Source organism: Drosophila persimilis, unplaced genomic scaffold (assembly GCF_003286085.1).
Source record: "Drosophila persimilis strain 14011-0111.01,24,50 unplaced genomic scaffold, DperRS2 tig00000002-arrow-pilon, whole genome shotgun sequence".
Classification (NCBI taxonomy): Eukaryota; Metazoa; Arthropoda; class Insecta; order Diptera; family Drosophilidae; genus Drosophila; species Drosophila persimilis.
The window spans coordinates 22,062,783-22,085,060 of NW_020825289.1; the positions used below are offsets into that span (position 1 = coordinate 22,062,783).

General features: G+C 45.2%; 2 protein-coding genes across 4 annotated transcripts in view; one reads left to right on the top strand and one right to left on the bottom strand.

Moving 5' to 3' along the window:
- Positions 1-19,193, top strand: part of LOC6601597 (putative polypeptide N-acetylgalactosaminyltransferase 9) — a 61,952-nt gene extending 42,759 nt beyond the window's left edge. For 2 of the 3 annotated variants that reach the window (XM_026986673.1, XM_002026582.2), the window contains 6 exons: positions 10,395-10,613; positions 12,401-12,543; positions 12,620-12,710; positions 12,850-12,960; positions 17,197-17,304; positions 17,363-19,193. In XM_026986673.1, the coding sequence (XP_026842474.1) occupies positions 10,395-10,613; positions 12,401-12,543; positions 12,620-12,710; positions 12,850-12,960; positions 17,197-17,304; positions 17,363-17,524 (834 nt within the window). In that variant the 3' untranslated portion in view covers positions 17,525-19,193. Of the gene's footprint in view, positions 1-10,394; positions 10,614-12,400; positions 12,544-12,619; positions 12,711-12,849; positions 12,961-13,250; positions 13,353-17,196; positions 17,305-17,362 lie in introns of all 3 variants that reach the window. The other variant, XM_026986674.1, reaches the window with a different exon arrangement.
- A 2,040-nt stretch (positions 19,194-21,233) lies between these two features.
- LOC6601599 (trypsin 3A1) lies at positions 21,234-22,208 on the bottom strand. Its single transcript, XM_002026584.2, has one exon. The coding sequence runs from the start codon at positions 22,044-22,046 to the stop codon at positions 21,234-21,236; it is 813 nt and encodes a 270-aa protein (XP_002026620.2). The 5' UTR covers positions 22,047-22,208.
- Positions 22,209-22,278: the final 70 nt, after the last annotated feature.

Below are 22,278 nucleotides of genomic sequence, written 5' to 3' on the forward strand. Positions count from 1 at the left end.
TGGTTTGCCTAATCGCTGTTCAATCCACTTTGCCTCTGTTGATGCCCTCTCCCCTCCCTAAATATCATCCTATTCAGAGCTGATACGTTTTGATGCCGCACCCTTGCAGCGAGGGCGCTTATGATTTTGATTGGACATTTGTGTTGGAGGGACGCTATGAAGTCGTTGTATATCTGATGAGTTTCAAACGAAGGGTCTCACATCTTCGGCTTTCCAAATTTACATAGAATTCTGTTGCCTGCTTCATAATTCATGTGGTATGCTCGGGTGAGTGTGTGCGTGCGTGCGTGTGTGTGAGTAAGTGTGTGCTCCATCAATTTCATTTATTTAGTTTCCTCTCCACTCTTTATACTTGCTCTCCTCTCCTCTGATGTCCTGCGCTCCTTTTCTCTGGCATTCCTCTCGTGTCTAGAGCATTGCCCGTCCCTGTTTCCCTTACGCTTTTGAATATCTGTTTGGGAATTCATGGGCACGAGAATGTTACAGTGAATCCAAAATGGTATTGGCGTTTTCTCTAGCTTCCGCTCCATCCTCTGTTTCCCCTGTTTTCCTCCTCATCTGGGAGTTGATTTGAATACGAAATTTTTTCGATAAAAGGTTTTCCAATAGGAAGTTGGCACATTGTTTGTCTCTTTTGTTGATTATAGACAACAATTTTTGCGTAATTTAAATACAGTACTTAATCAATTAGCAGTTTCGCTTTCATCTCTTGACGTGGGTCTGGTAACGTCTGTGGCTACATCTGGTGTGTGTGGGTGTTAATTTAATGGAATTGAGAGTGAGAAATGGGGTTAAGCTGATGCTGGGGCATGCCCAGTGGCAAGCAGCTGGCTTCAAAACCCAATCACATGCACGAGCGGCTCCCCCAAAAAATATAATAGAGAGAAAAGCAGAGGGTTCCTCCAAAATATAATAAGGAGACAAAGCTTAGGGGGAGTCTTCCCCTAAATTTAATACAAAGCAAAGTAGAGGTTTCCCTTAAATATAATCAAGTGAAAAAAAAAACCAAAAGAACGCAAAGGTTCACCGTCCTTAGTTATATTTTTGTTTCTTCGGGGTTTCCACTCTTTTGGGGTCAAAGTGACTTCCTTGTTTTATTTTTCGCTCGCTTTCCCTCTTTTTTGTGTGGTTTTGCTCTCAGCATTTTGGTTAATTAATTTTTCGCCATGGACCCAGTCAGCAAAGGCGGAATATTACTTACACATTTTGCTTGTAGTCCGCATAATTACGTGTACGTTTAACTTTTAATTGAAATGTTGTAACAAAAGTTGGCAATGGAGAGAGAGTCTGTGCAAGGGACAGGAACTGGCGCGGTCTCTCTGTAGAGACTGTCATGGCAATGCAGCGCTGCGCTTCCTTTCTCTTCCTCCGTATCAGTATCTGTCTCGTGTCTAAAATACTGTTTGTTATATCGAGTTAAAAGCTGCCGTTGTTTAATTAAACGTATAGCCAAGAGACACACATACTCTCTAACAGGATACACACGCAGCACAGATACTCGGTCGACTGCCGGCAGCTGGTGATATTTACGAGCAGCCCCAAAAGTATGCTACACTTTTGCAAAGCTCCGCTCCTCTGGCTGCAAGGTGGACTGGCGAGTGGGCTGGCGGATGCGCTGTCTGGCTGCCTTTTGGCTGCCATTAATTATATTCCAAAATATTATTAAAAATAAACCACCAATTTAAGCTGGCTTTCAGGGAGAGAACCAAAGACCACAAGTGGCATGCCTCTCTCTTCGCTTCAGCCATAACTTTTGCATATTAAGCCATGTGCACACTCTACAACAACAGAGCGGAGGGATGGATTGGTGGGGGGGTGGGGGGGTGGGTGAAAATACACACCAGAAAACAGAGAAAACTTTGTTGGCCACCCCGCTTTCCCTATCTACTCGTTAAGGCCAAACCGCAAACCAAAAAACAACAACAAAAACAAGATCGCCCTCTCGAACTGCAATTCCTTACCTCGCTCCTCCTCCTCGTGGGCCCGAAAGTATATTAATTCGCACCCAATGGAGAGTGACGAGGGATCCCCCATCCCCCACGCCCCTCCAGGCCTCCTCTGGCTTCAGCAAACACTAAAACAACAACAAAGCTGTGAACATTTTTCGTTTCAAAAGGGGAGGGAGGGAAAACAGAACCCCAGAACTAACGACCCTTTCGATGGGTGGTCTGTAGGGTGGGTCTATAGGGGCGTGCCCATTGCCGGCTGCAAAAGTGATTTGTGCCTTTTGCCCTTTTCGGGCGGGTGGCGTAACCCACGGGCGGAGGAAGAGGAAGATTTTGGAGCCCTAAATGCGGGAGGGGAGCGAGAGATAAACGTAACCAGGGCTCTGGTTACGGCTCTCGATCTTCAGCCATATCGAGGCCACTATTGTGAGAATGCTTTCTGGGAATGCCACAACTTGTATAGATCCAGGTTGAGATGTATTATTATAGCCCTACAAAAACTGGGAGCTTGCAGAGTATACGCTCGACTTGAGCAGTGAAAGCGGCATAATTTTGGTAGAAGAGGCAGCAGTGGCTTGCCAGCCCTGGAACAAGCAACATATGCAAATCACTCACTCAAGCGATGCCTGCCCAAAAACCAACACACACACAAGCACATAGAGGAAAAGAGAGAGGGGAGACGGTTGGAGAAATGTATCCTGTGTATGAAAGTCCGCTTACGTGGCGCATGATTTATTAAAAAATGCTCGTAAAAATGCACAACACACTCAACCAGAACGAGAACCAGAACCAGCACAAAAAAAAAACAAAAAAAACCAACAACCAAGAAGCAACACTACAGTCGAGGGCTATGACTATAGGATATACCCTAATGAGATATGCATGTATGTACATATCAGAGATCGGCTTTAGGTGATTGCAAGAACGATCATGCATGAAAATCACCCGAAGAAAATCTCTTTGCATTGAGTACATACGATCGCTGCTGAATTTAAACCACTCGAACTCTCCCTCTCTTTGCGGCCTCCTTCGCTTAGTTTATTGATGCTCGTTTTCGTTTTGGGGTGTTTCGGGTGTCGGTGGCTTCGGCTCAACAACGATCGTATTGATTATGAGTAAAAACGGAATGAGTAAACTCTACGTGTACGGTTTTAGTCATTTTACTCGGTCGGCACGCAGAAACTGTTTTCGATTGCGTTTGTGTGCTTAAAACAGTACGTGCGTGTGAGCTGGCCCTTAGTCGGTCATATATATGTATGTATGTATGTACGTGTAAAACGGTCACCTCAGGTAAATGTAAGGTATTTTGAGTGAGTACCACTTTTGCTCTGCCGAATAATAGGCAGATTCGGCATTCCAAAATTGTTCCTTTTTTTTTATTTCAAGATTGGAAAGATCCTGGAAGCCAGATGAAATCTTCACATAATATACCATTGTGGTTCAGAATTACAGGGTACTCACAAACATCAAAAAGCAGTAGCTATGCCTGTGTGTTGTATGTGTGTGTGGTAGTGCTGTAAAAATGCATGAAAAATAACTATGGAAATAAGCAAAGGCAGCAGCAAAAGAGCACAAGAGCAGAAGAGCCCCAGCACTAAAAATAGATATGAAATTTTTAAAGCTTCGTTGGCATTCGTTGTGCCTGCCACCCACCCACCCACTCTGCTCCGCCTCTTTATAGTTCCAAGCCGTGCAGCAGCAGCAGCAGCAGCAGCAGCAAACGCCTCTCGTCTCGTGGCAAACACTTAGCGGCGAATGATGAGAGTTGTGGAACGGATGGGGTGGATGGGATCGGCTGGGAGCCAAATTCTCCAGCCCATCCATCAACTGTCGGAACGGGGTTCATTTTTAAGCAATTTTAGCAAACGATGTGCCCGATGGCCCTCCTCTTAGATAGATGACTCCATACACGTACATACATACATCCATGTATATGTATTTCTTTACGAAGCCATAGATTTTTGTACCAATTTCAGGCTCCAACATCACCATCATCATCAGTGCACTCATCCGCATCTGCATCCACATCCACATCCACATCTGCATCCTCGTCGTGGTCGTCACGCAATTGGAAAATTGTGAAGCGGCAGCCATGTTTGGTTTTCATCTCTCGGAGCCTGCAAGCACTGCTGCCGGAAGCACCATTCCGTATTATTAATTAGCTGCCATTCCATATTCCATGCAGGAACCCACAGGAGGAGGAGGCGGAGTATGAGGGGATATCCTCGGGACATTTGTTATGGTTAGCACCGGACGGAGCGGACCCCAAGCTCCGCTGCAAATTGCCAGTTTACCCAACCGAAACGGGAGCGGCTCTCATTTGCATAGCATCATATTTTCGGGGAATATGTCTTAAGCCCCATTTACACCACCTAATGGGTTTGGGGTACACTTTAAATTGCATCCTAAATATCCCGGAAAAAGTGGGCTACGATAAACGGGAGGATATAGTATTTTTCATCAGGGTTCTGCCTGCTATTCCTGTTGATTTGTCCACTACGTGCTGCCCAATCCCTGGAAATGGCTGTAGAATGTAGGGATAGTTCTGTCGTTAACTGCTTCGAGGATGAATGGATATTTGCATGCAACGAAGCTCTGTTAAATTGCATGCATAATTTATGCAGTACTTTCGGGGGGCGCTCCATATTCGCTCATCAACTGAAAGTAAGCACGTACTTGGACGGCAGTTACTGCCCCAGTTGCTACCTATTACCTACCGCCAGTCCCTCCCGTGCTTCATCATCTTCAGGCCACTGCCACTCTTCCGCAAACTATGGAAATTGAGCGCGAGCGCTTTTCGCATGGCCAAAAATTACAGTTTCATCAGGTCTCTGGTCTCTGTTCTCTGTTCACGGATGCGGACAAGGCCAAGCGTAAACGTGCTCCTCCTGCTGATTGAAGCACACTATAGGCACCCCGCCCACCCCACTCCTCTACCCCTGCTGCTGCCTGGAGGCGGATAATCGTGTAATCAGTTTCGCCCCCGAGAGTTTAGGCCATGAAATATGCTGAGCATTCCGAGGGCATGGCCAAGAGGAGGCGGGGGGAGGGGCAAACTTTGCGCGTCAGCTTAAAAACTTAAATAACATTGCAGAAAATTAAATAAGCGAACAATTTTTGCACAACGACAAACACAAACGTCCTTGGGTGGGTCAAGCACGCCTCCTCCAGCTGCTGCCGCCCAGCGTGGTACGAGGCACGTGTTCCGCCATTTTGACAACGTAATTTAGTAATATCCTAGGGGGCCTGGAGTGGGAGACGCAGACGGGACGGAGGGTCCTGCGATGTCAAGAGGCTTCGCTCTGGCTGCCGGCGACCATTTTCTTTTAATTTTCCAACAGTTAAGCTGCCGTCTCTCCTGGTTTCTCCTTTCCGCATCTGCCGCCACTTGGTGTACGTTTCCCTGGCGTAGATTTTACTGCTTAATACGCAAAGTTGCACTTTAGTTTTTATTGCACTTGGTCCTGGGGATCTCCAGGTCCTTGTGGCAGGATGCGCTGCGTACTAAAAATGTCGAAAGTTTTGTGCACGCGCTTTCGCGCCTGGAAATCGCTGCTGCGTTTTATGATTCCGCCGCCCCCCCTCGTAAAGCAGGGGCTTAGGTGGAAGGGGGGTGTCCCTCAAAAAAGGGGATGTTAGCAGAAGGATTTCATCCCTTCTGTGGGTTACAACTCCTACGTCCCTGCCTTCCCTCTTATATGTGTGGTGGAAGGGGTGTGGGGGGTGGGGGCAGTGGAACGTTAAGCATTTGCTAACAGTCCAGTGAACCGGTAATCAAAGCCAAATCACCAAAGCACTGAAACAACTTTTTTATGCTAATTTTTACTTTTACCTCAACCCGGACACCGCTTCAGTCCACCTGTGTGTGTGGCATGCTACATTAAACATTTAAATACGCTTCTGAGCAGCCCCCGTCGATTCGGGGCACAGGAGGATGCTGCTGAGTGGGTTAAGAGGAAGGCGGAACCAAAACTTCAGACACGAGATTTCCTGCATCCTGCATCCTGCAACGGCCCCCTGCCACTGCAGACACTCGTGCAATAAGCCAAATTGTAGCTCAAAGATACATCCTCGTGGCTGCAGCCTGAAGTCTGACCTGAAGCACTCCTCCAACTATTAACTTTGGCGAAGATTGCGAGACTTTTCGGTGCTTGACTCAAAATGCAAATACCCAGTCGAGCACATCAAAACCCTCCAAGTTGCCCCGCTAAGTTGCCACTTTGCCACACACGCGCACACACAGATACTCATACACAGATGTGTAAGAGTGTGTGGTGACGGCTGCTGCTGTTTCTACTGCTTCCGTAGGCGGAGGCGTCTCCCGGCAAGCACTTTTCAAAGCCAACTTCACATTATGTCAAGCAGCGCGCTATAGCATATTCATTTTTTCTGCTTTGCATTTTCCCGTATTTTTTCGGGAGCGTAGCGCGTGTCAGGCCTTCTCACCGACAACGTCTTCTTTATTTCGTCAAGCATTACATCTACGGTTTTCGAGAGTAGTAAGAGGGAGTTTATCTCGGCCCAAAATACACAACTCGAGCGATCTATTATATAGATTTTAAAGGTATTAAATGCTTAAGGTTAATGAAAAGTCGAGCAGGTTCGATATACACATATGTATATTGCAGATTATTGGTAAACGAAAGGGAAAGTCCTTATATATGTGGGTTGCATGACGATTAGCTCGAGACTGGCCAAGGGCAGGCGGACCCTAACGTAGTTGAGAGGGCACTGGGTATTATTTTTGGAGCTTATAGAATAGATGGAATAGATTAATAAATATATTGTGACTATTAAATTTAGATTCGAGGGGAAACATTGACGATACATAGTACATTTCCTAGTAATATATCTCTCTCTGAAGATTCTTCACCTGCCGAAGGGTATCCCCATACTCGTTATCCAGCCTCCGTCATCTTTAAAACATTATCCTCGCCTGCCTGCCGGCTCCTGCGGGGCCTGCCTTCCTGCCTGCTGTGCGCTAAGAGACCCATCGGCACTTGGTGTGTGGGGTGGCTCTAGAGATTCCAGTCACCACCCCCTCTGAGGAGGCGCCTCCTGACATTTACGATATTCCTGGGCATATTTTTTTCGGTGCCTCCCACCACCACCGCCGCGCCCCTTTACGTGACTGTTTTATTTGATGTTAATGTGGCTCCTCGGAGGGGGTTTCCACAGCAGGTTGGCCCATTTTCCAGCGACTTTAAAGTGAAGCCACCGCAATGGCATCCTCTGGAACACCTCCATTCTGCATCGTGAAATGTGTCACACTCCTTAAGCATTATGAATGCCATAGGATTTATTTTGATATCCAAAAATGGTCCGAAGAGGAACCTCACCCTGGGTCTGTTTCGGAGAATGTGAATGAAAAATGTGCCCAAGTTACTTTTGACATTTTGTCATCTTAAGCTCTATTTCTTCTGTAGCTGCTTGTTTATGCCATTGCCACAGAAAATTGATTTATTTTGGCCCCATGAATCTTTTACTTTGTGAGCGACTTGAGGAGTTGGCCAAGTTAACGCAACGGGCGGGATTATGGCCTAATAAATGGCCCAAACAGAAATGCCAATAAACGAGCAATTCAATGAAAATTTTCAGGCTTTCTTTGAAAATTGATTTACTCTATTCCTTTGTGGACCATCTTTTGTTTTGTTTTTGTTTTTCCCTTTTTATGTCGATTTTCCCCAGCCCTTTTCTGACTTTTTTTGCACCTCTTTCCATCAGAACAAAGCTTTTGTTTCCGTTTGAATGGTGTTGTTTTTACATGAAACATAATAATTTGCATGATTAAAAAAATAAATAAAATAATTTACTGCTGAAAAGGAAATAATGTTCCGAATTCAATCAGGACAATCTGCTGGTTAAATCTCTCGGGGATTTAACGTTGACTACACAACACTCCTCATCCCCTGCTTATCGCTGTTTAATTTCCTTTTACTTTGGTCGCAACTTTTCATATTGGTTTTCCGCTCTGCGCTCCACGCCCCCGCCACAAGCCACGCACTGCAGCATTATTCATTCGGGCATAAGAATTCTGTTTGTCTCTTTGTTTGTTTGTTTTTCTCTTTTAAATCATTTAAGCCGCATTATTTTTCAACGAATGGCAGACCAGGGGGGTGGGGAACCCAGGCGGACGGCGGAAGGGGGCTGGCGGAAAAGCAGGAAGAAGAAGGAACCAACCGTCGGAAACGCAAAAAGTTGCACAAACATCAACTGCAACGGCAACAGAGTGTGCAACTGCAACAGCAACTGCAACAACATGATTCACTCATATTTCCCTGTACATTTATTTATTTATTCAGAGCTGCATTTCATTTTATTTCATTTCGGTTTATTCTCTCCCAGAACGAAAACTATATTTTTTTGTTCATGTACAAATATTTCTCCCTTTTCATGTGCAACAAGGATACACAGGAAACACAGGAGCGGTAGAGGGGAGGGCCGGAGGCAGGAGTGCGTGTGCAGGTTATAACAATAAAAGGATTCTCTTTATACTCACATGCTGCAAGCGGTCTCTGCCTCCACGGCCACAGCCGCCACAGCCTCCACAGCCTCCGGCCCCGCCCCCGCCTTCACTTTTCACTTTTGCTATTTGTTCTGTCACTTCCGGTGGAAACGAATCAAAAAAAAAAATGGCCGCCCGCATGTCCTCCCTGTGTCCCTTTATCCCTTATGCCTTCTCCTGCTTGCCTTTCGCATATTTGGGTGCCCCATCCCATCCGCTTTTGCCTGCCACATCCGTTCTCCGTCCTTGTAGCTGCCACACTTTTTTCGGAGAAGCTCTGTTGAAGGCGTTTATTAAATGTCACACTGCGAATTTGCCGACGGCCGGCCGCGTCTTCCTTCCTGCCACACCATCCGCCCTCCCCTCTGGGATGCTGCTGCTGCTGCTGCCGCTGCTGGCCCCAAAAGCACAATGGCACTTGTCGCGTTCGGAGATTTCACTTTGTTGTCCTGTTGCCAGATATCTCTCCGGATTTGCCTCCTTCTTCGTGTTGACTTAATGTTACACATTTTTAGTTGCCACCCACTCCGACTACCACTCCCACTGCCACTCCCGGTCGGCGAGTGTCCTTTAACCCATCTCTGTGACAATTTCATTTATTTTCTCGTTTTCCGCTTTACGTTTGTCGTCAACCTTTTTGTCTCGCTTGGTGTCTCCTCCTGAAACTCAATTACTTTGCCTGCAATTGTATCGGTTGGCTTTAGGCCCCCTCTCCACCTCCCCATCACCCTCCCAGTCGCTGCCCCGCCGTGTGGCAGAAGCAGCACCGTTCTGACCTTTGCAACATGGCGCGTTTACACAACAATTACTGTGTGCACATTTCTCGCATAATTTAATAATAATGGAAATTATTATTATGATGTCACCCCCCCTCCCCGGAGCCAACCATAAAATTAAAAGTAATCACAATAAATATCTATAGAGATAGCATAATTTATGCGGGAACTTAATTTATTAAAGCACTTGCATAATTGTTAATACCCTTTTTTGTGGGACGCGGAGAGCAAGAGAGAGAGAGAGCGGAGGCGAGGGGAGACTTATAAGCGACTTATTTTTCAACAGTCAGCATTCCTTGTTCGTCTAGATGGCAATTGCATTACCCGATAAATATCCAAATTAAGACATTTCAAAAGCGCAAAATATTCTTTTGCTTATCCCCGATATGCCATTTTCCCCGATTCGTTTCTTTTTTTATTTGGCTTTCCATTGCACAAGAACAATGCAACAAAAGGAAAAACCTCCTCCATTGCAAAGTGTATTTATTTTTAATTATTTTATTTTATATGTTGCAAGCGGACAAACAGCTGCTGTTGCTGCTGCTGCTCCTGGCAGTCGAAACAAATCGAGAATATTCCTGAAATTAAATTGCAATGAAATACGGAATGAAATTCTCCAATTAAATGCAGAAATTCGTTGCCCCAAAGGGGGCGCAGGCGTGAAACAGGAACAGGAACCAGCACTGCAGCCAGGACTCTGGACAAAGTATTCAATTACAACAAAAATTTTGTGCCGGAAAACCAGATAAATAGTGTGAAAGAGATAGCCGAAAGGGCAGCCAGAGAGGGAGCGAGAGAGAAGGAGAGTGAAAATGTTGTACTAAATAAAACGTAGCCTCAAGTATTCTTGTGGCAAGCTGTTGAGAGAGTAACCAAAAAAGGCAGAAGCAAACTTTTCCTTACAGAAAGAGAGAGGGCTTGAAGAGAGAAGGGACTTCCCTTCCAGACAGACAGAACGCCCTGGCTGTTGCCACCCCCTCCCCAGTACCATGCCCGGTGCGGTACTTGAGCAAAAGTTTGCTCAGGTGCAAGGCACTTGTGGCACGGGAATGCGAGAGCCTCCTCCGCTTGAGAGTATCAATTAGTGAAATTAAATTTCTCCTACGCCTTTTCGCCACCTCTCAACTGTACTCACATCGATGCTATCTGTTTTTTTCCGTCTTTCAGAGCACGGCGGAGCCCGTGTACTCCCCCACGATGGCCGGTGGGCTCTTCTCGATAGACCGGGAGTACTTCAACCGCCTGGGGACCTACGACTCTGGCTTCGATATCTGGGGCGGCGAGAATCTGGAGCTGTCCTTCAAGACCTGGATGTGCGGCGGCACTCTGGAGATTGTGCCCTGCTCCCATGTGGGCCACATCTTCCGCAAGCGTTCCCCTTATAAGGTAAGTGCCATTCGGTCAATTATCGAATCGCAAATGGAAATGGAAACGGAAATGGCAATCTGTCGGTCGGTACATCTGTTTCTGAGGGGCAGAAATTGCTGGACAATGAATGCCAGTGGTTGCCAAAACCAATATTGATATACCATCCAAACCATCAACACCCACTGCCCAAGTCTCGCCCACTGCTCATTAACGACCTAGAGGTGGATACCTATGTAGAGTGGCATGGAAGTGAGTCTGATGCCTGGGGGAAAGACCAAAAGAATTTAAAACTCTTACACAACATCACGTGCTGTATGGCTGTGTGTTGTGTGTGTTGTGTTCTCGGCATCGCTTTGTGTGGCCAGCCTCAGGACCAGTTACCAGCCGAGGTTCGTGTTTGGTCAACAGTGTCCCAATACCCGCCGCTCACACCCCACACCCCACACCCGACACACCCAACACACCCACTATCACCACCACCACATAGTCTACTCTACCCGTTTCCCCATCCACTCCTCGGGCCTTGCACAATGCCAGCCGCAAAGCAGCAACATGGAGGGACCTCGACATGGACATGCATTGTGGCTGTCTTTGCCATGTGTGTCCTCCTTTACCAGCAACTTCGGATGGCAACTACTGCCACTGCCACTGCCACTGCCTCTGCCTCTTGGGGCTGCTTCAATTATCAACGGTTTACGCTTGACAAAAGTTTGGCAACTGTTTGGATGTCAATACCGCAACACACAGAGCTTCAAAGCATGCTCTCGGAGTGGAACTAACCCGAACCCGAACGTCCAAATCCCCAGGGAGTTTCGTCCTCAAGATGAGTTGCCGATAAACAAGAGAGATATGGAGAGAGAGAGAAAGAGAAAGAGAACAGAGGACCACTAATGGACAGCTACATGATATTTAATTTCGCACAATAACACATTCCTAGTAGTAAATATGTACTCTAGTTCATGAATAGTAATCGTTCGATTGTTTCGGATAACATTTATCGATAAATTATAAACATGTTTCCATCAGAAACAGCAACAGATCGACACATTTATCGTTTGGGTATCGATTGTGGCGACAGCCCTTTGCAAATTCAATAAACGTCAGGTGCAAAGCACTAAATCTTCCAGTCCTGGCATCCGCCACACCCACTGCTGCACCAACCACCTCCCCCATCCGTCCTCTCACGGCTCTGCTTTCCCGCTGGCAATATGAAACGAGCAGCGACAATACACAGGGACAGGGAAACACAAACACAGAACAAGACACACAACAGGCGGACAATGCCCATGAGGTCTGAGGTGGGGTGGTGTGGTAAAGGGGCAATAAAGAGGTGAAGTGAAGGCAAGGACCAGGTAGCCAGAGACAACCACAACAGGAGCAGGAGCTGAGGCAGCAGCAACCAGCAGAAGCCTTACATAATGCCACTAAGCAAAAGCCACTCATTCAGGTAATTAGGCTTTGTTGTCCACCTCTCCTGCTGCCTCTGCTGCTGCTGCTGCGCCTCTTCATGGCCACTCCTAGGACCTGGATCTGGACCTGGACATCGTCGAGAGCTCTGGCTGCATTGTTCTGCTCTACCTCCACTTCACTCCACTTCACTCCACTCCACTCTGCTCTGTTCTGTTTGCTGACCAAATATTTCCATTGACTCTGGCTCTGGCACCCGCCCGCCCGTTCAGTGATTGCGTTTGCCTTGGCCGTGCCTTTCCCTATGCTATCTTTTACCTTTCCCTCGCTTTCCTGGGAAAACTATGGAGGCCATAGAGCAGTCCACTCACCACTTTCTGTTTTCCCTCCAATTGCAGTGGCGTTCGGGCGTGAATGTGCTGCGAAAGAACTCGGTGCGACTGGCGGAGGTCTGGATGGATGAGTACTCGCAGTACTACTACCATCGCATCGGGAACGACAAAGGCGACTGGGGCGATGTCAGCGATCGTAAGAAACTGCGGTAAGTTGTGGGGAGGATGAGAACAAGAATTCATCCCAATCACAATTCCAATCCCAATCCCAAATGCTCATCCCAGGGAGGACCTGCAGTGCAAGAGCTTCAAGTGGTATCTGGACAACATCTATCCCGAGCTCTTCATACCCGGCGATGCGGTGGCCCATGGCGAGGTAAGTCCTTTGGTTTCCCCAGTGTTGTCAACACCCCCACCCCAATCCCCAATCCCTAGGACCAGCCCCACACCCATCAACTGAAACACTAACCCTGAAAACTGGTTCCAACCCACACGATATTAATCCCAATTCGCAGATAAGAAACCTAGGTTATGGCGGTCGCACCTGCTTGGACTCTCCAACCGGAAAGAAGCACCAGAAGAAGGCCGTTGGTCTCTATCCCTGCCATCGCCAGGGCGGCAATCAGGTTTGTTTTGCAACAATCTCAGCAGCCCTGCGACCGCCACAAACTCCGTTCAACAAGCACAAGAAAACCGAAAACCGAAAGATACAACCTCTTTGATCCGTACTCCCACTTCGTTGCTACTAAACACTTTGTCCAAAACTAATATCTTTCTATATATACATCTGGCAATGTGGTGGCATTCTCCCCAACTCTAAGATTTTATAAGACTCTTTGATCCTTTGCTTTGAACAGCTCTCAGGTCTCAGACCGATCTGAACTCTCTATGAACTCTACATAAACTTAATTTCCAGATATCAAACATAGCGTCGGGCATGTGCCTAGATGGGCAGGAAAAGCGCGAAGAAGCGGCCACCGTTTCCGTGTATCAGTGTCACGGCCAAGGAGGAAATCAGGTATCCACATACCGGCCAGAAACGGAGGCATAGGCGGCGACCAGGCGGCCCGCCTGACGGCTGCCCGGCGCCCCACCTCGTTCTTTTAACATTTACTTTTCTGTTTTCCGCTTTGTTGAAATTTGAGTTTTGTTGGTGTTTTTCTTCGGTTCCTGTTTCCTGATTTTTGCGCTTATTTAGTGCTTTTCCGCTTCTCGTTTTGTTAATTTTCTGCTTGCCTTTTTGAATACAAACCCAAACCCACATCCAATTGACACTTGACAATACACTCCCGCTCCTCCAAGTCACATCATATCACATTATCATCATGGAATAATCCCACTAAAGAGGTTCAGGAACTCTATTAATCCATGCACTAAGTATCCCTGATTTTTCTAAGAATTTCGATTTGAATTTTTGATGAAAACTTTATAGAATCCCTACAGATTCTATAGCGATCAAGGCTATAGAGAATTTTTGGGATCCATCCGTACGTTTTAATCATTATAAAATTGAAAAGTGGTTTAGATTTAACCTCCATATAGCCTCTAAGTACTTTATTTGTTGAAAAGAAAACAATGTCTTTACTAGAAGACGTAAACACTCTCTAAATATCACTTTCATTTCTACCAAATGTCTATACCTGAAATCATCTTTAGGCCATAATCATCTAAAGTACAACCTTAGAAAAATCATATATTCTTTGAAATATTATTTGATAAATCATGAAACCCAACCCCTAATATTCCCACTTATTTTATATTCCGATCTAAGCTTGATTTTATTGTTACGTTTGGAAAGTTTTTCCTTATTTGGTTTTTTGATTTTTGGTGCCTGTGCCTCCGCCGAAAGGTATTTCAAAAGTGGATCCTCGATAAGAGCTGACAACAATAACTGTATTTTTGCCTTTGTTTTTTTGTTATCCATGTGAAAGTTCTGCGGTTTTGAGCACTAATTTTGACGGAGTTTGTGGCTAGTGTAATAAATTTTAGTATCGTATCGAAAATAATGTGGAGTGAAAGCATTTCATATTCAATTTACAATTTACAATTTGTTTGCATATCATAAGTGAAGGTATTTATCCGCAATTGTTGCCAAGCCAAGGCAAAAATTGCATTGACAATTTAACAGTTTTACAGGATACATACAATCAGATACAATCGCATAAAACACACACATTTACATTTACATTCACACGAACACGCACATTGACAGACACTTATTTGAGGGTATTTTTGGTCGATTTATGCCATGTCACACAGAAATTAATTAAAACGCAATCATAAATAAAACTCTGAATGATAAATCATTTGCATCGCTTTGGCTTCAGCTGCTGAGAGGTTGATTTTTTGTTGTCGTGTTGTGCGGCAACAACTAATGTTACAACAACAACAACAACAACAGTTACAAAAAAGCACTAACGAGAACACTTGCAACAGCACACAGAGCTTCTGCTGCTGTTGCTGCTGCAAAAACACCAATTACGACTGCCATCGACAGAAACTTCAAAAAGAAAATAGAGAAACCGACACAAATTGCACGCGCATGAGCAACAAAAACAGTTACAACTGTGAAAACTACAACAAAATTCAGAAATTCAACAACTTTGACAGACAATAACGATAATTTCAATAGCATTAAACATCAAAAGGGCTCTTCAAAAAGCATTGCTTTTAGAATTACAGCAATGGGATAAGCTAAAACAACAACACTAAGACAACTATTGGAATCACAACAGAAAAATCCTGAAATTTCTCCAACAGCAGAACTTCTTCACCAACAATTCGAGGGTCCACGAAAGAAAGACAAACAAAAAACCCGATTTAGAAACAAGAATTTTTGACAACTTAACAAGAAACAGAGGGCGACCCACACAACTCGGCAACAGACCAAACTACAGGCGAATGAACTGCAACAGACAATAGAATCCTTTACAACACACACACACACACACACAAGCGCGCGCGCAAACACACACAGATACTGTGCCAATGTTTGCGTGAGGCTATGGTATATTCAGCATTTAAATGGGGGGAAAGTGTTGACCCCGTTCTACTGTCCGACCGACGCGTCGCGCTCCCTCGCTTCGAAATTGTCGTCCCAGACAGACGGCAGCAAACAACAACTACAATGGCATTCGCCACGCCTACAACCATTCACCGCGCCTCCCCATGTACACACACGCACACACACATACAAATGGTGAGAGTGCAACAAAATAGAAACCGCATCCAAGTTGGAAAAGCGGCTGCGAATGAAATAATCAACATTTGCAAAGCAGTCGCAAAAAGTGCGGAAGGAAAATGCGGGCCTAAACTCGTGGGCGTTTGAGCACGGAGGCGTGGTTTTTTTTCGAAAATTTTAATTTTGCATATCGGAGCGATTGCATGTGCACCGGCCAGCAGTTGGCCGGGGGACAAAGGATTGCCGTGAAGAGAATACGTCAAAGGATATGAATCCGGTAACCAGGAGGCTAAAACTTGTTCTACCACTGGCCGAATGTCCACATAATGTAAGAGCTCCGCCCATGAAAACGCGACTGGGCCAGGACAAATACGAGTACGGAGAACGAAGTACGGAGTGCGAAGTATCTGTGTGCCGGCAGAAAACAAATTGGTTCAGCGAGAGAGCATAAAAAAACAAAAAAGGAAAGCTAACCTTTGCGTTCGAAAGTGCTAGATACCCTTGCAGGTCAAATAAACTGTAGGGGAATGCAAGAGACTAGGTTTTTTTGTACATTAAAGCTCTTTTCGAGGCTGTTCCACATGCCTTATGTATCAACATGGGATCAGAATCATACTACCCCGTTTCGAGGGTATAAAGAGAGCTAAATAAAATATACGCTAGATAAAAAAGAAAAATATAAAACGACATGCAAAAAATGTAATTAAAAACGCATCACGCACACAGAGGGGGAAAGCAATGAAGGCATGACGGAATGGGGGAAAGGAAATGGAAAAGAAATGCAAATCGCGAACACCAAGGGTGACAAGGGAGTGGGTGAGCAGTGGGGTAGTGGGTGGGTGGATGCCAGGACAAAATAATAAGCAAGGATGAATATGAAGTAGATAGTTCTCTATCCGCAAGGAGGAGAAGCGTCCTTGGGAAGCCTACGTGACACAACTGTAAGACAGCTCTTGTAGAAATCATTGGAGGGATTTCCGCTCATTCTACCCGAACGAAGGGGGAACTGTAACGAAAACGAGATACTCGATGGAACTCAAATTTTGAAAGTCGACTGTTAAAACAATAACTGTAATTATCCGTGCAATGGGGGCCGCCTCCGTCCACCCCACCATTGAATGGCTCATCATTATTCCTGGCATTATTCCTGGTAGTCCTGGCAGCATTATAAAACGAATAAAGAAGGGGAGGAAAGGGAGACTGTATGGACAGCAGGCGCGGAAACGGAAATGGTAGCAACACCAAATGGCGGCTGGTCACGACCTACCAACGAGAGCAAGTGTGGGAGGGAATGAGGGCTGTAGAGCAGGGCAAACAAAGGCATTTTCAGCGGGCCGCAGAATCAAAACGGGATTCAGAAGCCTGGTTCCGAGGTCCCTGCCATCTGGAATTGGCAACGTGGCTCAAATTATAAATAATCATGACCAGACTCACACAGACGCACCCATGCAGTGGACAGAACCTTAAATACACACACACACAATCACACAAAGCCACATACACAGAAACAGAGCTGCTTTTTGGCATTTAGTTGAATAAAACATTAATCTGTAATAAGATGTGAGATTGTAGTCCTGTAGTGCTGGAAAAACTTTTGGCTTGGCAGTTGGCAGACCCACGCATCCGCATCCATCGCAATTTATATTAATGTGATCCCTTTCCTTCTCCCGTTCCCCTGCAGTACTGGATGCTGAGCAAGGTGGGGGAAATACGACGCGACGACTACTGCTTAGACTATGCCGGCAAGGAAGTGATACTCTATTCGTGCCACGGCGGCAAGGGAAATCAGGTGATGTTGCAGGGATATTTTTTAATGGGACACCCAACTAATCGAAGCTCAATTTCAGTTTTGGACATATCGTGAGAACACCAAGCAACTGCATCACGGCACCTCCGGCAAGTGTCTGTCCATCAGCGAGAAGAAGGATCAGCTGCTCATGGAGGAATGCAGCCAGTCCCTGACTCGACAGGAATGGTTGCTGGAGAGCTACGATAGCTCCAAATTGTGAGGCTACTTCTATGCGAGGGGCAACGTCCTGTTGCCCACTTCGCAGCGCCATCGACAACGAGACAGGCGAGCATAGCAGCAGCGGCAGCAGCAGCAGAAGCAGAAACAGCAACAAAAGCGGCATTGGAAAGTGGAGTCAGAGTGGAAACAGGAGTTGGAATAGATTTTCCCCTTTTCTATTCCAGGCATGTGCAATACGCAGGAAAATGTAGGGAGAATGGGGGAGTTTGTCATCAGCATTAGTTTGCCATGCTATATAAATATGATTAAATTTTATATGTTTCCAAGCAACATAATATATGTTACATAGCTATAAGAAACACACACAGATCTACAGAGAGATAGACATACAGACGAACAGACACTTACACTTAAAAAAAAGAGAACGACTGCTGTACAGTAGCTATAAGTTTTGTAGGCCTAAAGTCAGGATGACTTTGGGGCCGTTAGGTTAGAATCAAGCCAAGACAAGTGCTGGCAAAAAAGAAAAACAAGAAGTCGTAGCGCAATTTTTGCATTTACATTTGTAAACGTTTAGCACAATTTATGGAAAGTGTGTTGGATGATCCAACGGAGAGCGTACGATCCTACGATTTCAGATTAATATTTATGAATTATGAATTTTATATATTGTCATCAAATGGCTCTACGAAAGCCCCATTCCAAATATGTGTCTAGTGCGTAAGCTTTAGGCTAAGAGTCTAGGTCGGAAAGCATTCGGTGATAGCCTTTGTTTTGCCTGTATTGTACGCCCCGCCCCGCAGCATTCCCACTTACCACTAATCTATTTACCTACCTACTCCTTCCTATATTGCATCTATATGGAAAGAATTATCTTTAGATGGCACACCAAAATTTTGAACTTATTTATTTTTACGACTCGATGAGGCGTGACGGTGAAGTTTGTGTTTTTTAATTTGTAAAGTGCGCTGGAGACGCCTTATGCCAAATTATGTATTGTATATTTAGATGTTTAGTTTTTGCTCTTGTGTATCCGTAGGTTTTTATTTTGTTGAGTTCGTTTAGTTCTCAAGACGACAACATATCCTATGCGTTGGACACAGCCAGCTTGTAGTAGTACTTACAATATCAGTTTCCAGACTACAGATAGGTCTGAGCAAATCTTAGAGTTAGTTAATGCGAATGTGCATAGTGCCTTCTACTTATAACGGACACACACTTATCCATATACTATATATCGCAATCGTTCATCGAACATGCGATGAACATGCGATGCTACTCCTGTAGCATTAGTTTAGGTCACAATCACAGCGACTGTGTATATACTGTACTGTACAATTTCATATCGCATCCTGCAGAATGTGTACATAACCATGGATTAAATACTGTTTTATTCGAGACTAAAGCGCACATACTATACCATACATAGCATCCACTAAATACCACTAACCAGAATTGGTGGATGCAACGCTTCTACGGAATGCATGCGAATCTTCATTTGCTATTTTTCACACAAAACGCTTCACATCACACATGCGGCATTTACAATTTAGCGTACGAAACCCCGAAGCCATAGGAAGTGGTCGAGAAACGTTTTTTTAACTTAAACCTTAAAGAATAATGTACTAAGCGCGTAGTGAATGTGTAGTAATGAATCGAAATTGTACAAGGCAACAGATGCAGTTATGAATAAACTATTTGAAAGTAAACTAAATTTCCGATTTATGTTATTATATATGAAGGAAATATATATACCGGAAAGAATATATGTAATAGATTTCAAATAGATTCCAAAAATACATGCTGTGGCGCCCCTACAGCCACTGACAAAACTAAGCTGGTCGAAAACTTTGCTAACTGGTTGTCGTACCAGCTACGCTGCAACGTAATATTCTTACCAAATTAGCAACAACTTAGTCGCCACCCAAAAGTATGACATTGATTGTTTTATATTTGCAGAGCCAATTTGAACTGTTTTGCCATGCTTATGCATAAACGCCAGAGTTCTCCCTCACTTTTACGACGTAAGTGCTTCGCAGGTGCTTTGGTCGGGTAAGATTTTCTTGTTTCCCCCCTATTCATCTTTTGCCGAGACCCTTTCTGGCCACAAACCGCTTTGGCGCGATTCCCTCCTCTTATTCCACCAGGTGCAGTTATTAAGTTATTGTTTATTCATTTATTTGATTTTCATTTTAGGTTATCTTCCTCTCGGGAGGTACGAGGGATGAGCTCCTGGCTGGATGCCGCTGCAGGAGAGAACAGTGATCGACGGCGGTTGGTCAACGTTGTAGGTCACGCCCACTGGAAATAATGAGCGCTGGTCTTCATCTTGGAGACGCGTAAGTGAATCAGAATATAATTGTGGATGTATCTTAAAATATATCTTCTTTCCCAGAGGAGTTGTGTACCCTACGCTTTGCCACAAGCCGAGTCGTATCCAAGCCAGACAGAATCGTATTCCAGCAGGAAAGAAGCGGACCCCTTGCAAGATCGGAACCTTACAGGTCATCGTCATCCTTTGACCTGGCCATCGACATGAATGACTTTGACTACCAGGCGAGGAGCTACGCGGGCTCCTAGATTCTAAATATATCTCGTTTTTGTTATGTTAAAGGATTGGTTTTGGGATATACGCGTGTATATATATTTAGATAGTATATACAAAAGTTTTCCACTTGTTTATTTATTTATGCTAAGCTAAGTTATGATAAATAAAATCATTGAAAAATCATCCTTGTTGTATCCTGTGAGGGGAACTATCCCGATCGAAAAAAGGCGGTGAACGCCTAGATCAGCTCACAAATAGCGGAGAAAAAAAATTGTTAATTGGGGAAAATGTCCTTGATCCTTGTTAAGGTCTCCATAAAATCAGGGAAAATTTTTCGATCGCAGGAAGCCATCGCAAGACCAGATCGGCCCACAAATAGCCGAGAAAACTAAATATTTGTATATTGAAAAAAAAATCTTGCGTCAAATGTCTGGGATACCAGGCGAACAGAAATGGCTTGCTATGGCTTCCAGTGGTCGAAGAAGTGTCCCTGATTTATGGAGTCCTTATAAAGGGTCAAGGATATTCTCCTCAAAAAATTATTTTTTTTCTGATATTTCTGAACCAATCTTGGCGTTCCACGCCCTTTTGGGATCGGGATAGTTTTCCCCACACAGGATACAGCAAGGATGATTTTTTAACATTTTTATTCATCATAGCTTCGCTGAGCTTAAATAAATAAACAAGTGGAAAACTTTTGTATCTACTATCTAAACCTACTATCTAAATCTAAAACCTTTCCTTAAACCTAATAAAAACGAGATATATTTAGAATCTAGTAGCCCCAATCTAGTAGCATCCCCTTCCTTGGTTGCCATTGTTAAAGTGGCCATGTTGCATGATATTCGACGGCCATGCCGAAGGATGACGATGGAGAGACAGGAGCACACCACTCGGAGGGAATCGCGGCACAGCAATTTGTGGCCAGAGAGGGTCTCGGTCAAAAATAAAAGAAGAAGAGCCAAGAAAAATAGTCCATGAAAAAAAGATGAATAGGCTCAAAGTCGATGAGGTAAAGCACCTCGAAGTACGTACGTCGTACATCGTAGAACGTGCAGGTAATTAAAAAATGTACCAGCTGCTTGGCTAAGCCAAGAACTAAATTTAATTTTCCTAATAAAGCTATGATTAGTATGCAGCATTTTTTTATTTATTGATTTAGTTTTAGTCAGATACCCAATTACTTTCATGCCGATTCCAATTAAACATTTGCGTTCTGCTTGATCCAGGACCTGAGGGCACCCACATAGGTGTACATTGCCGGGCGTCCCTTGGCGCCACATCCAAAGCCCCAGGAGACCACGCCGAAGAGTTTGCCCTCCACAGTAAGTGGCCCACCGGAGTCACCCTGACAGGAGCTGACTTGCCCACTGGGATGCCCAGCACAGACCATGCGATCGGTGAGACCGGGAATGTTCTGGGAGTTGCAGTAGTCACGGCTCCAGAGCTGCACCTGCGCGTACTTCAAGCGGTTGGGCAGCTGAAGATTCTGGTTGATTGCTCCAAAGCCGCTGATGGTGGCCATGGTGTCAGCGGCATAGTTGGAGTCAGCTTCGGCCAGCTGGATTGTTTTGACAGCACCGCCTATTGGCACGGGGCTGCTTAGCCTGATCAGCGACATGTCAAAGTCCTGGCTCTGCGGATTGTATTGCGGATGGATGATGAACTGGGAAAGGCCGAGAACCTGCCCATTGCCGGCGCTCAGATCGTTGGTTCCCACTATGGCCTTCATCTGCGAAGGGTTCTGGTCCTTGGTGCAGTGGGCGGCAGTTACAATCATCGTGTCGGAGATGAGAGATCCTCCGCAATGATGGCGCCCTTTCAACTGGAGCGATACCTGATGTGGGAACTGGCCAGGGCCCGCAAATTCTCCGCCTATGATTCGCGAAACATCCGCCGCCTTGGCTTGACCAGGAACAGATGTCGTGGCGATCAGAAGGAGCAGTGGAGCTACTAGACATGTGACCGGAGACATTTTAGGAATGAGTGTGCAGACTGTAGCTGCCTTTAACATATTTATAGGTCTTGTTGGCTCATTTTCTTGGAAGTTTTTATCTCTGACTGGCACACTTTCATATGGGAATTGGATTGAGCTGGGTGGGTTGCCACCATTAGTAACTTACGGTACCTTTTGGGAAGCCCGGAAACATACATTCGATTCGCTAATAAAGATAAGATATACCTCCTGACAAACCATGGAAACCATATTCAACATTCATCTACATAGGGTGTAGCCTTTCTACTTT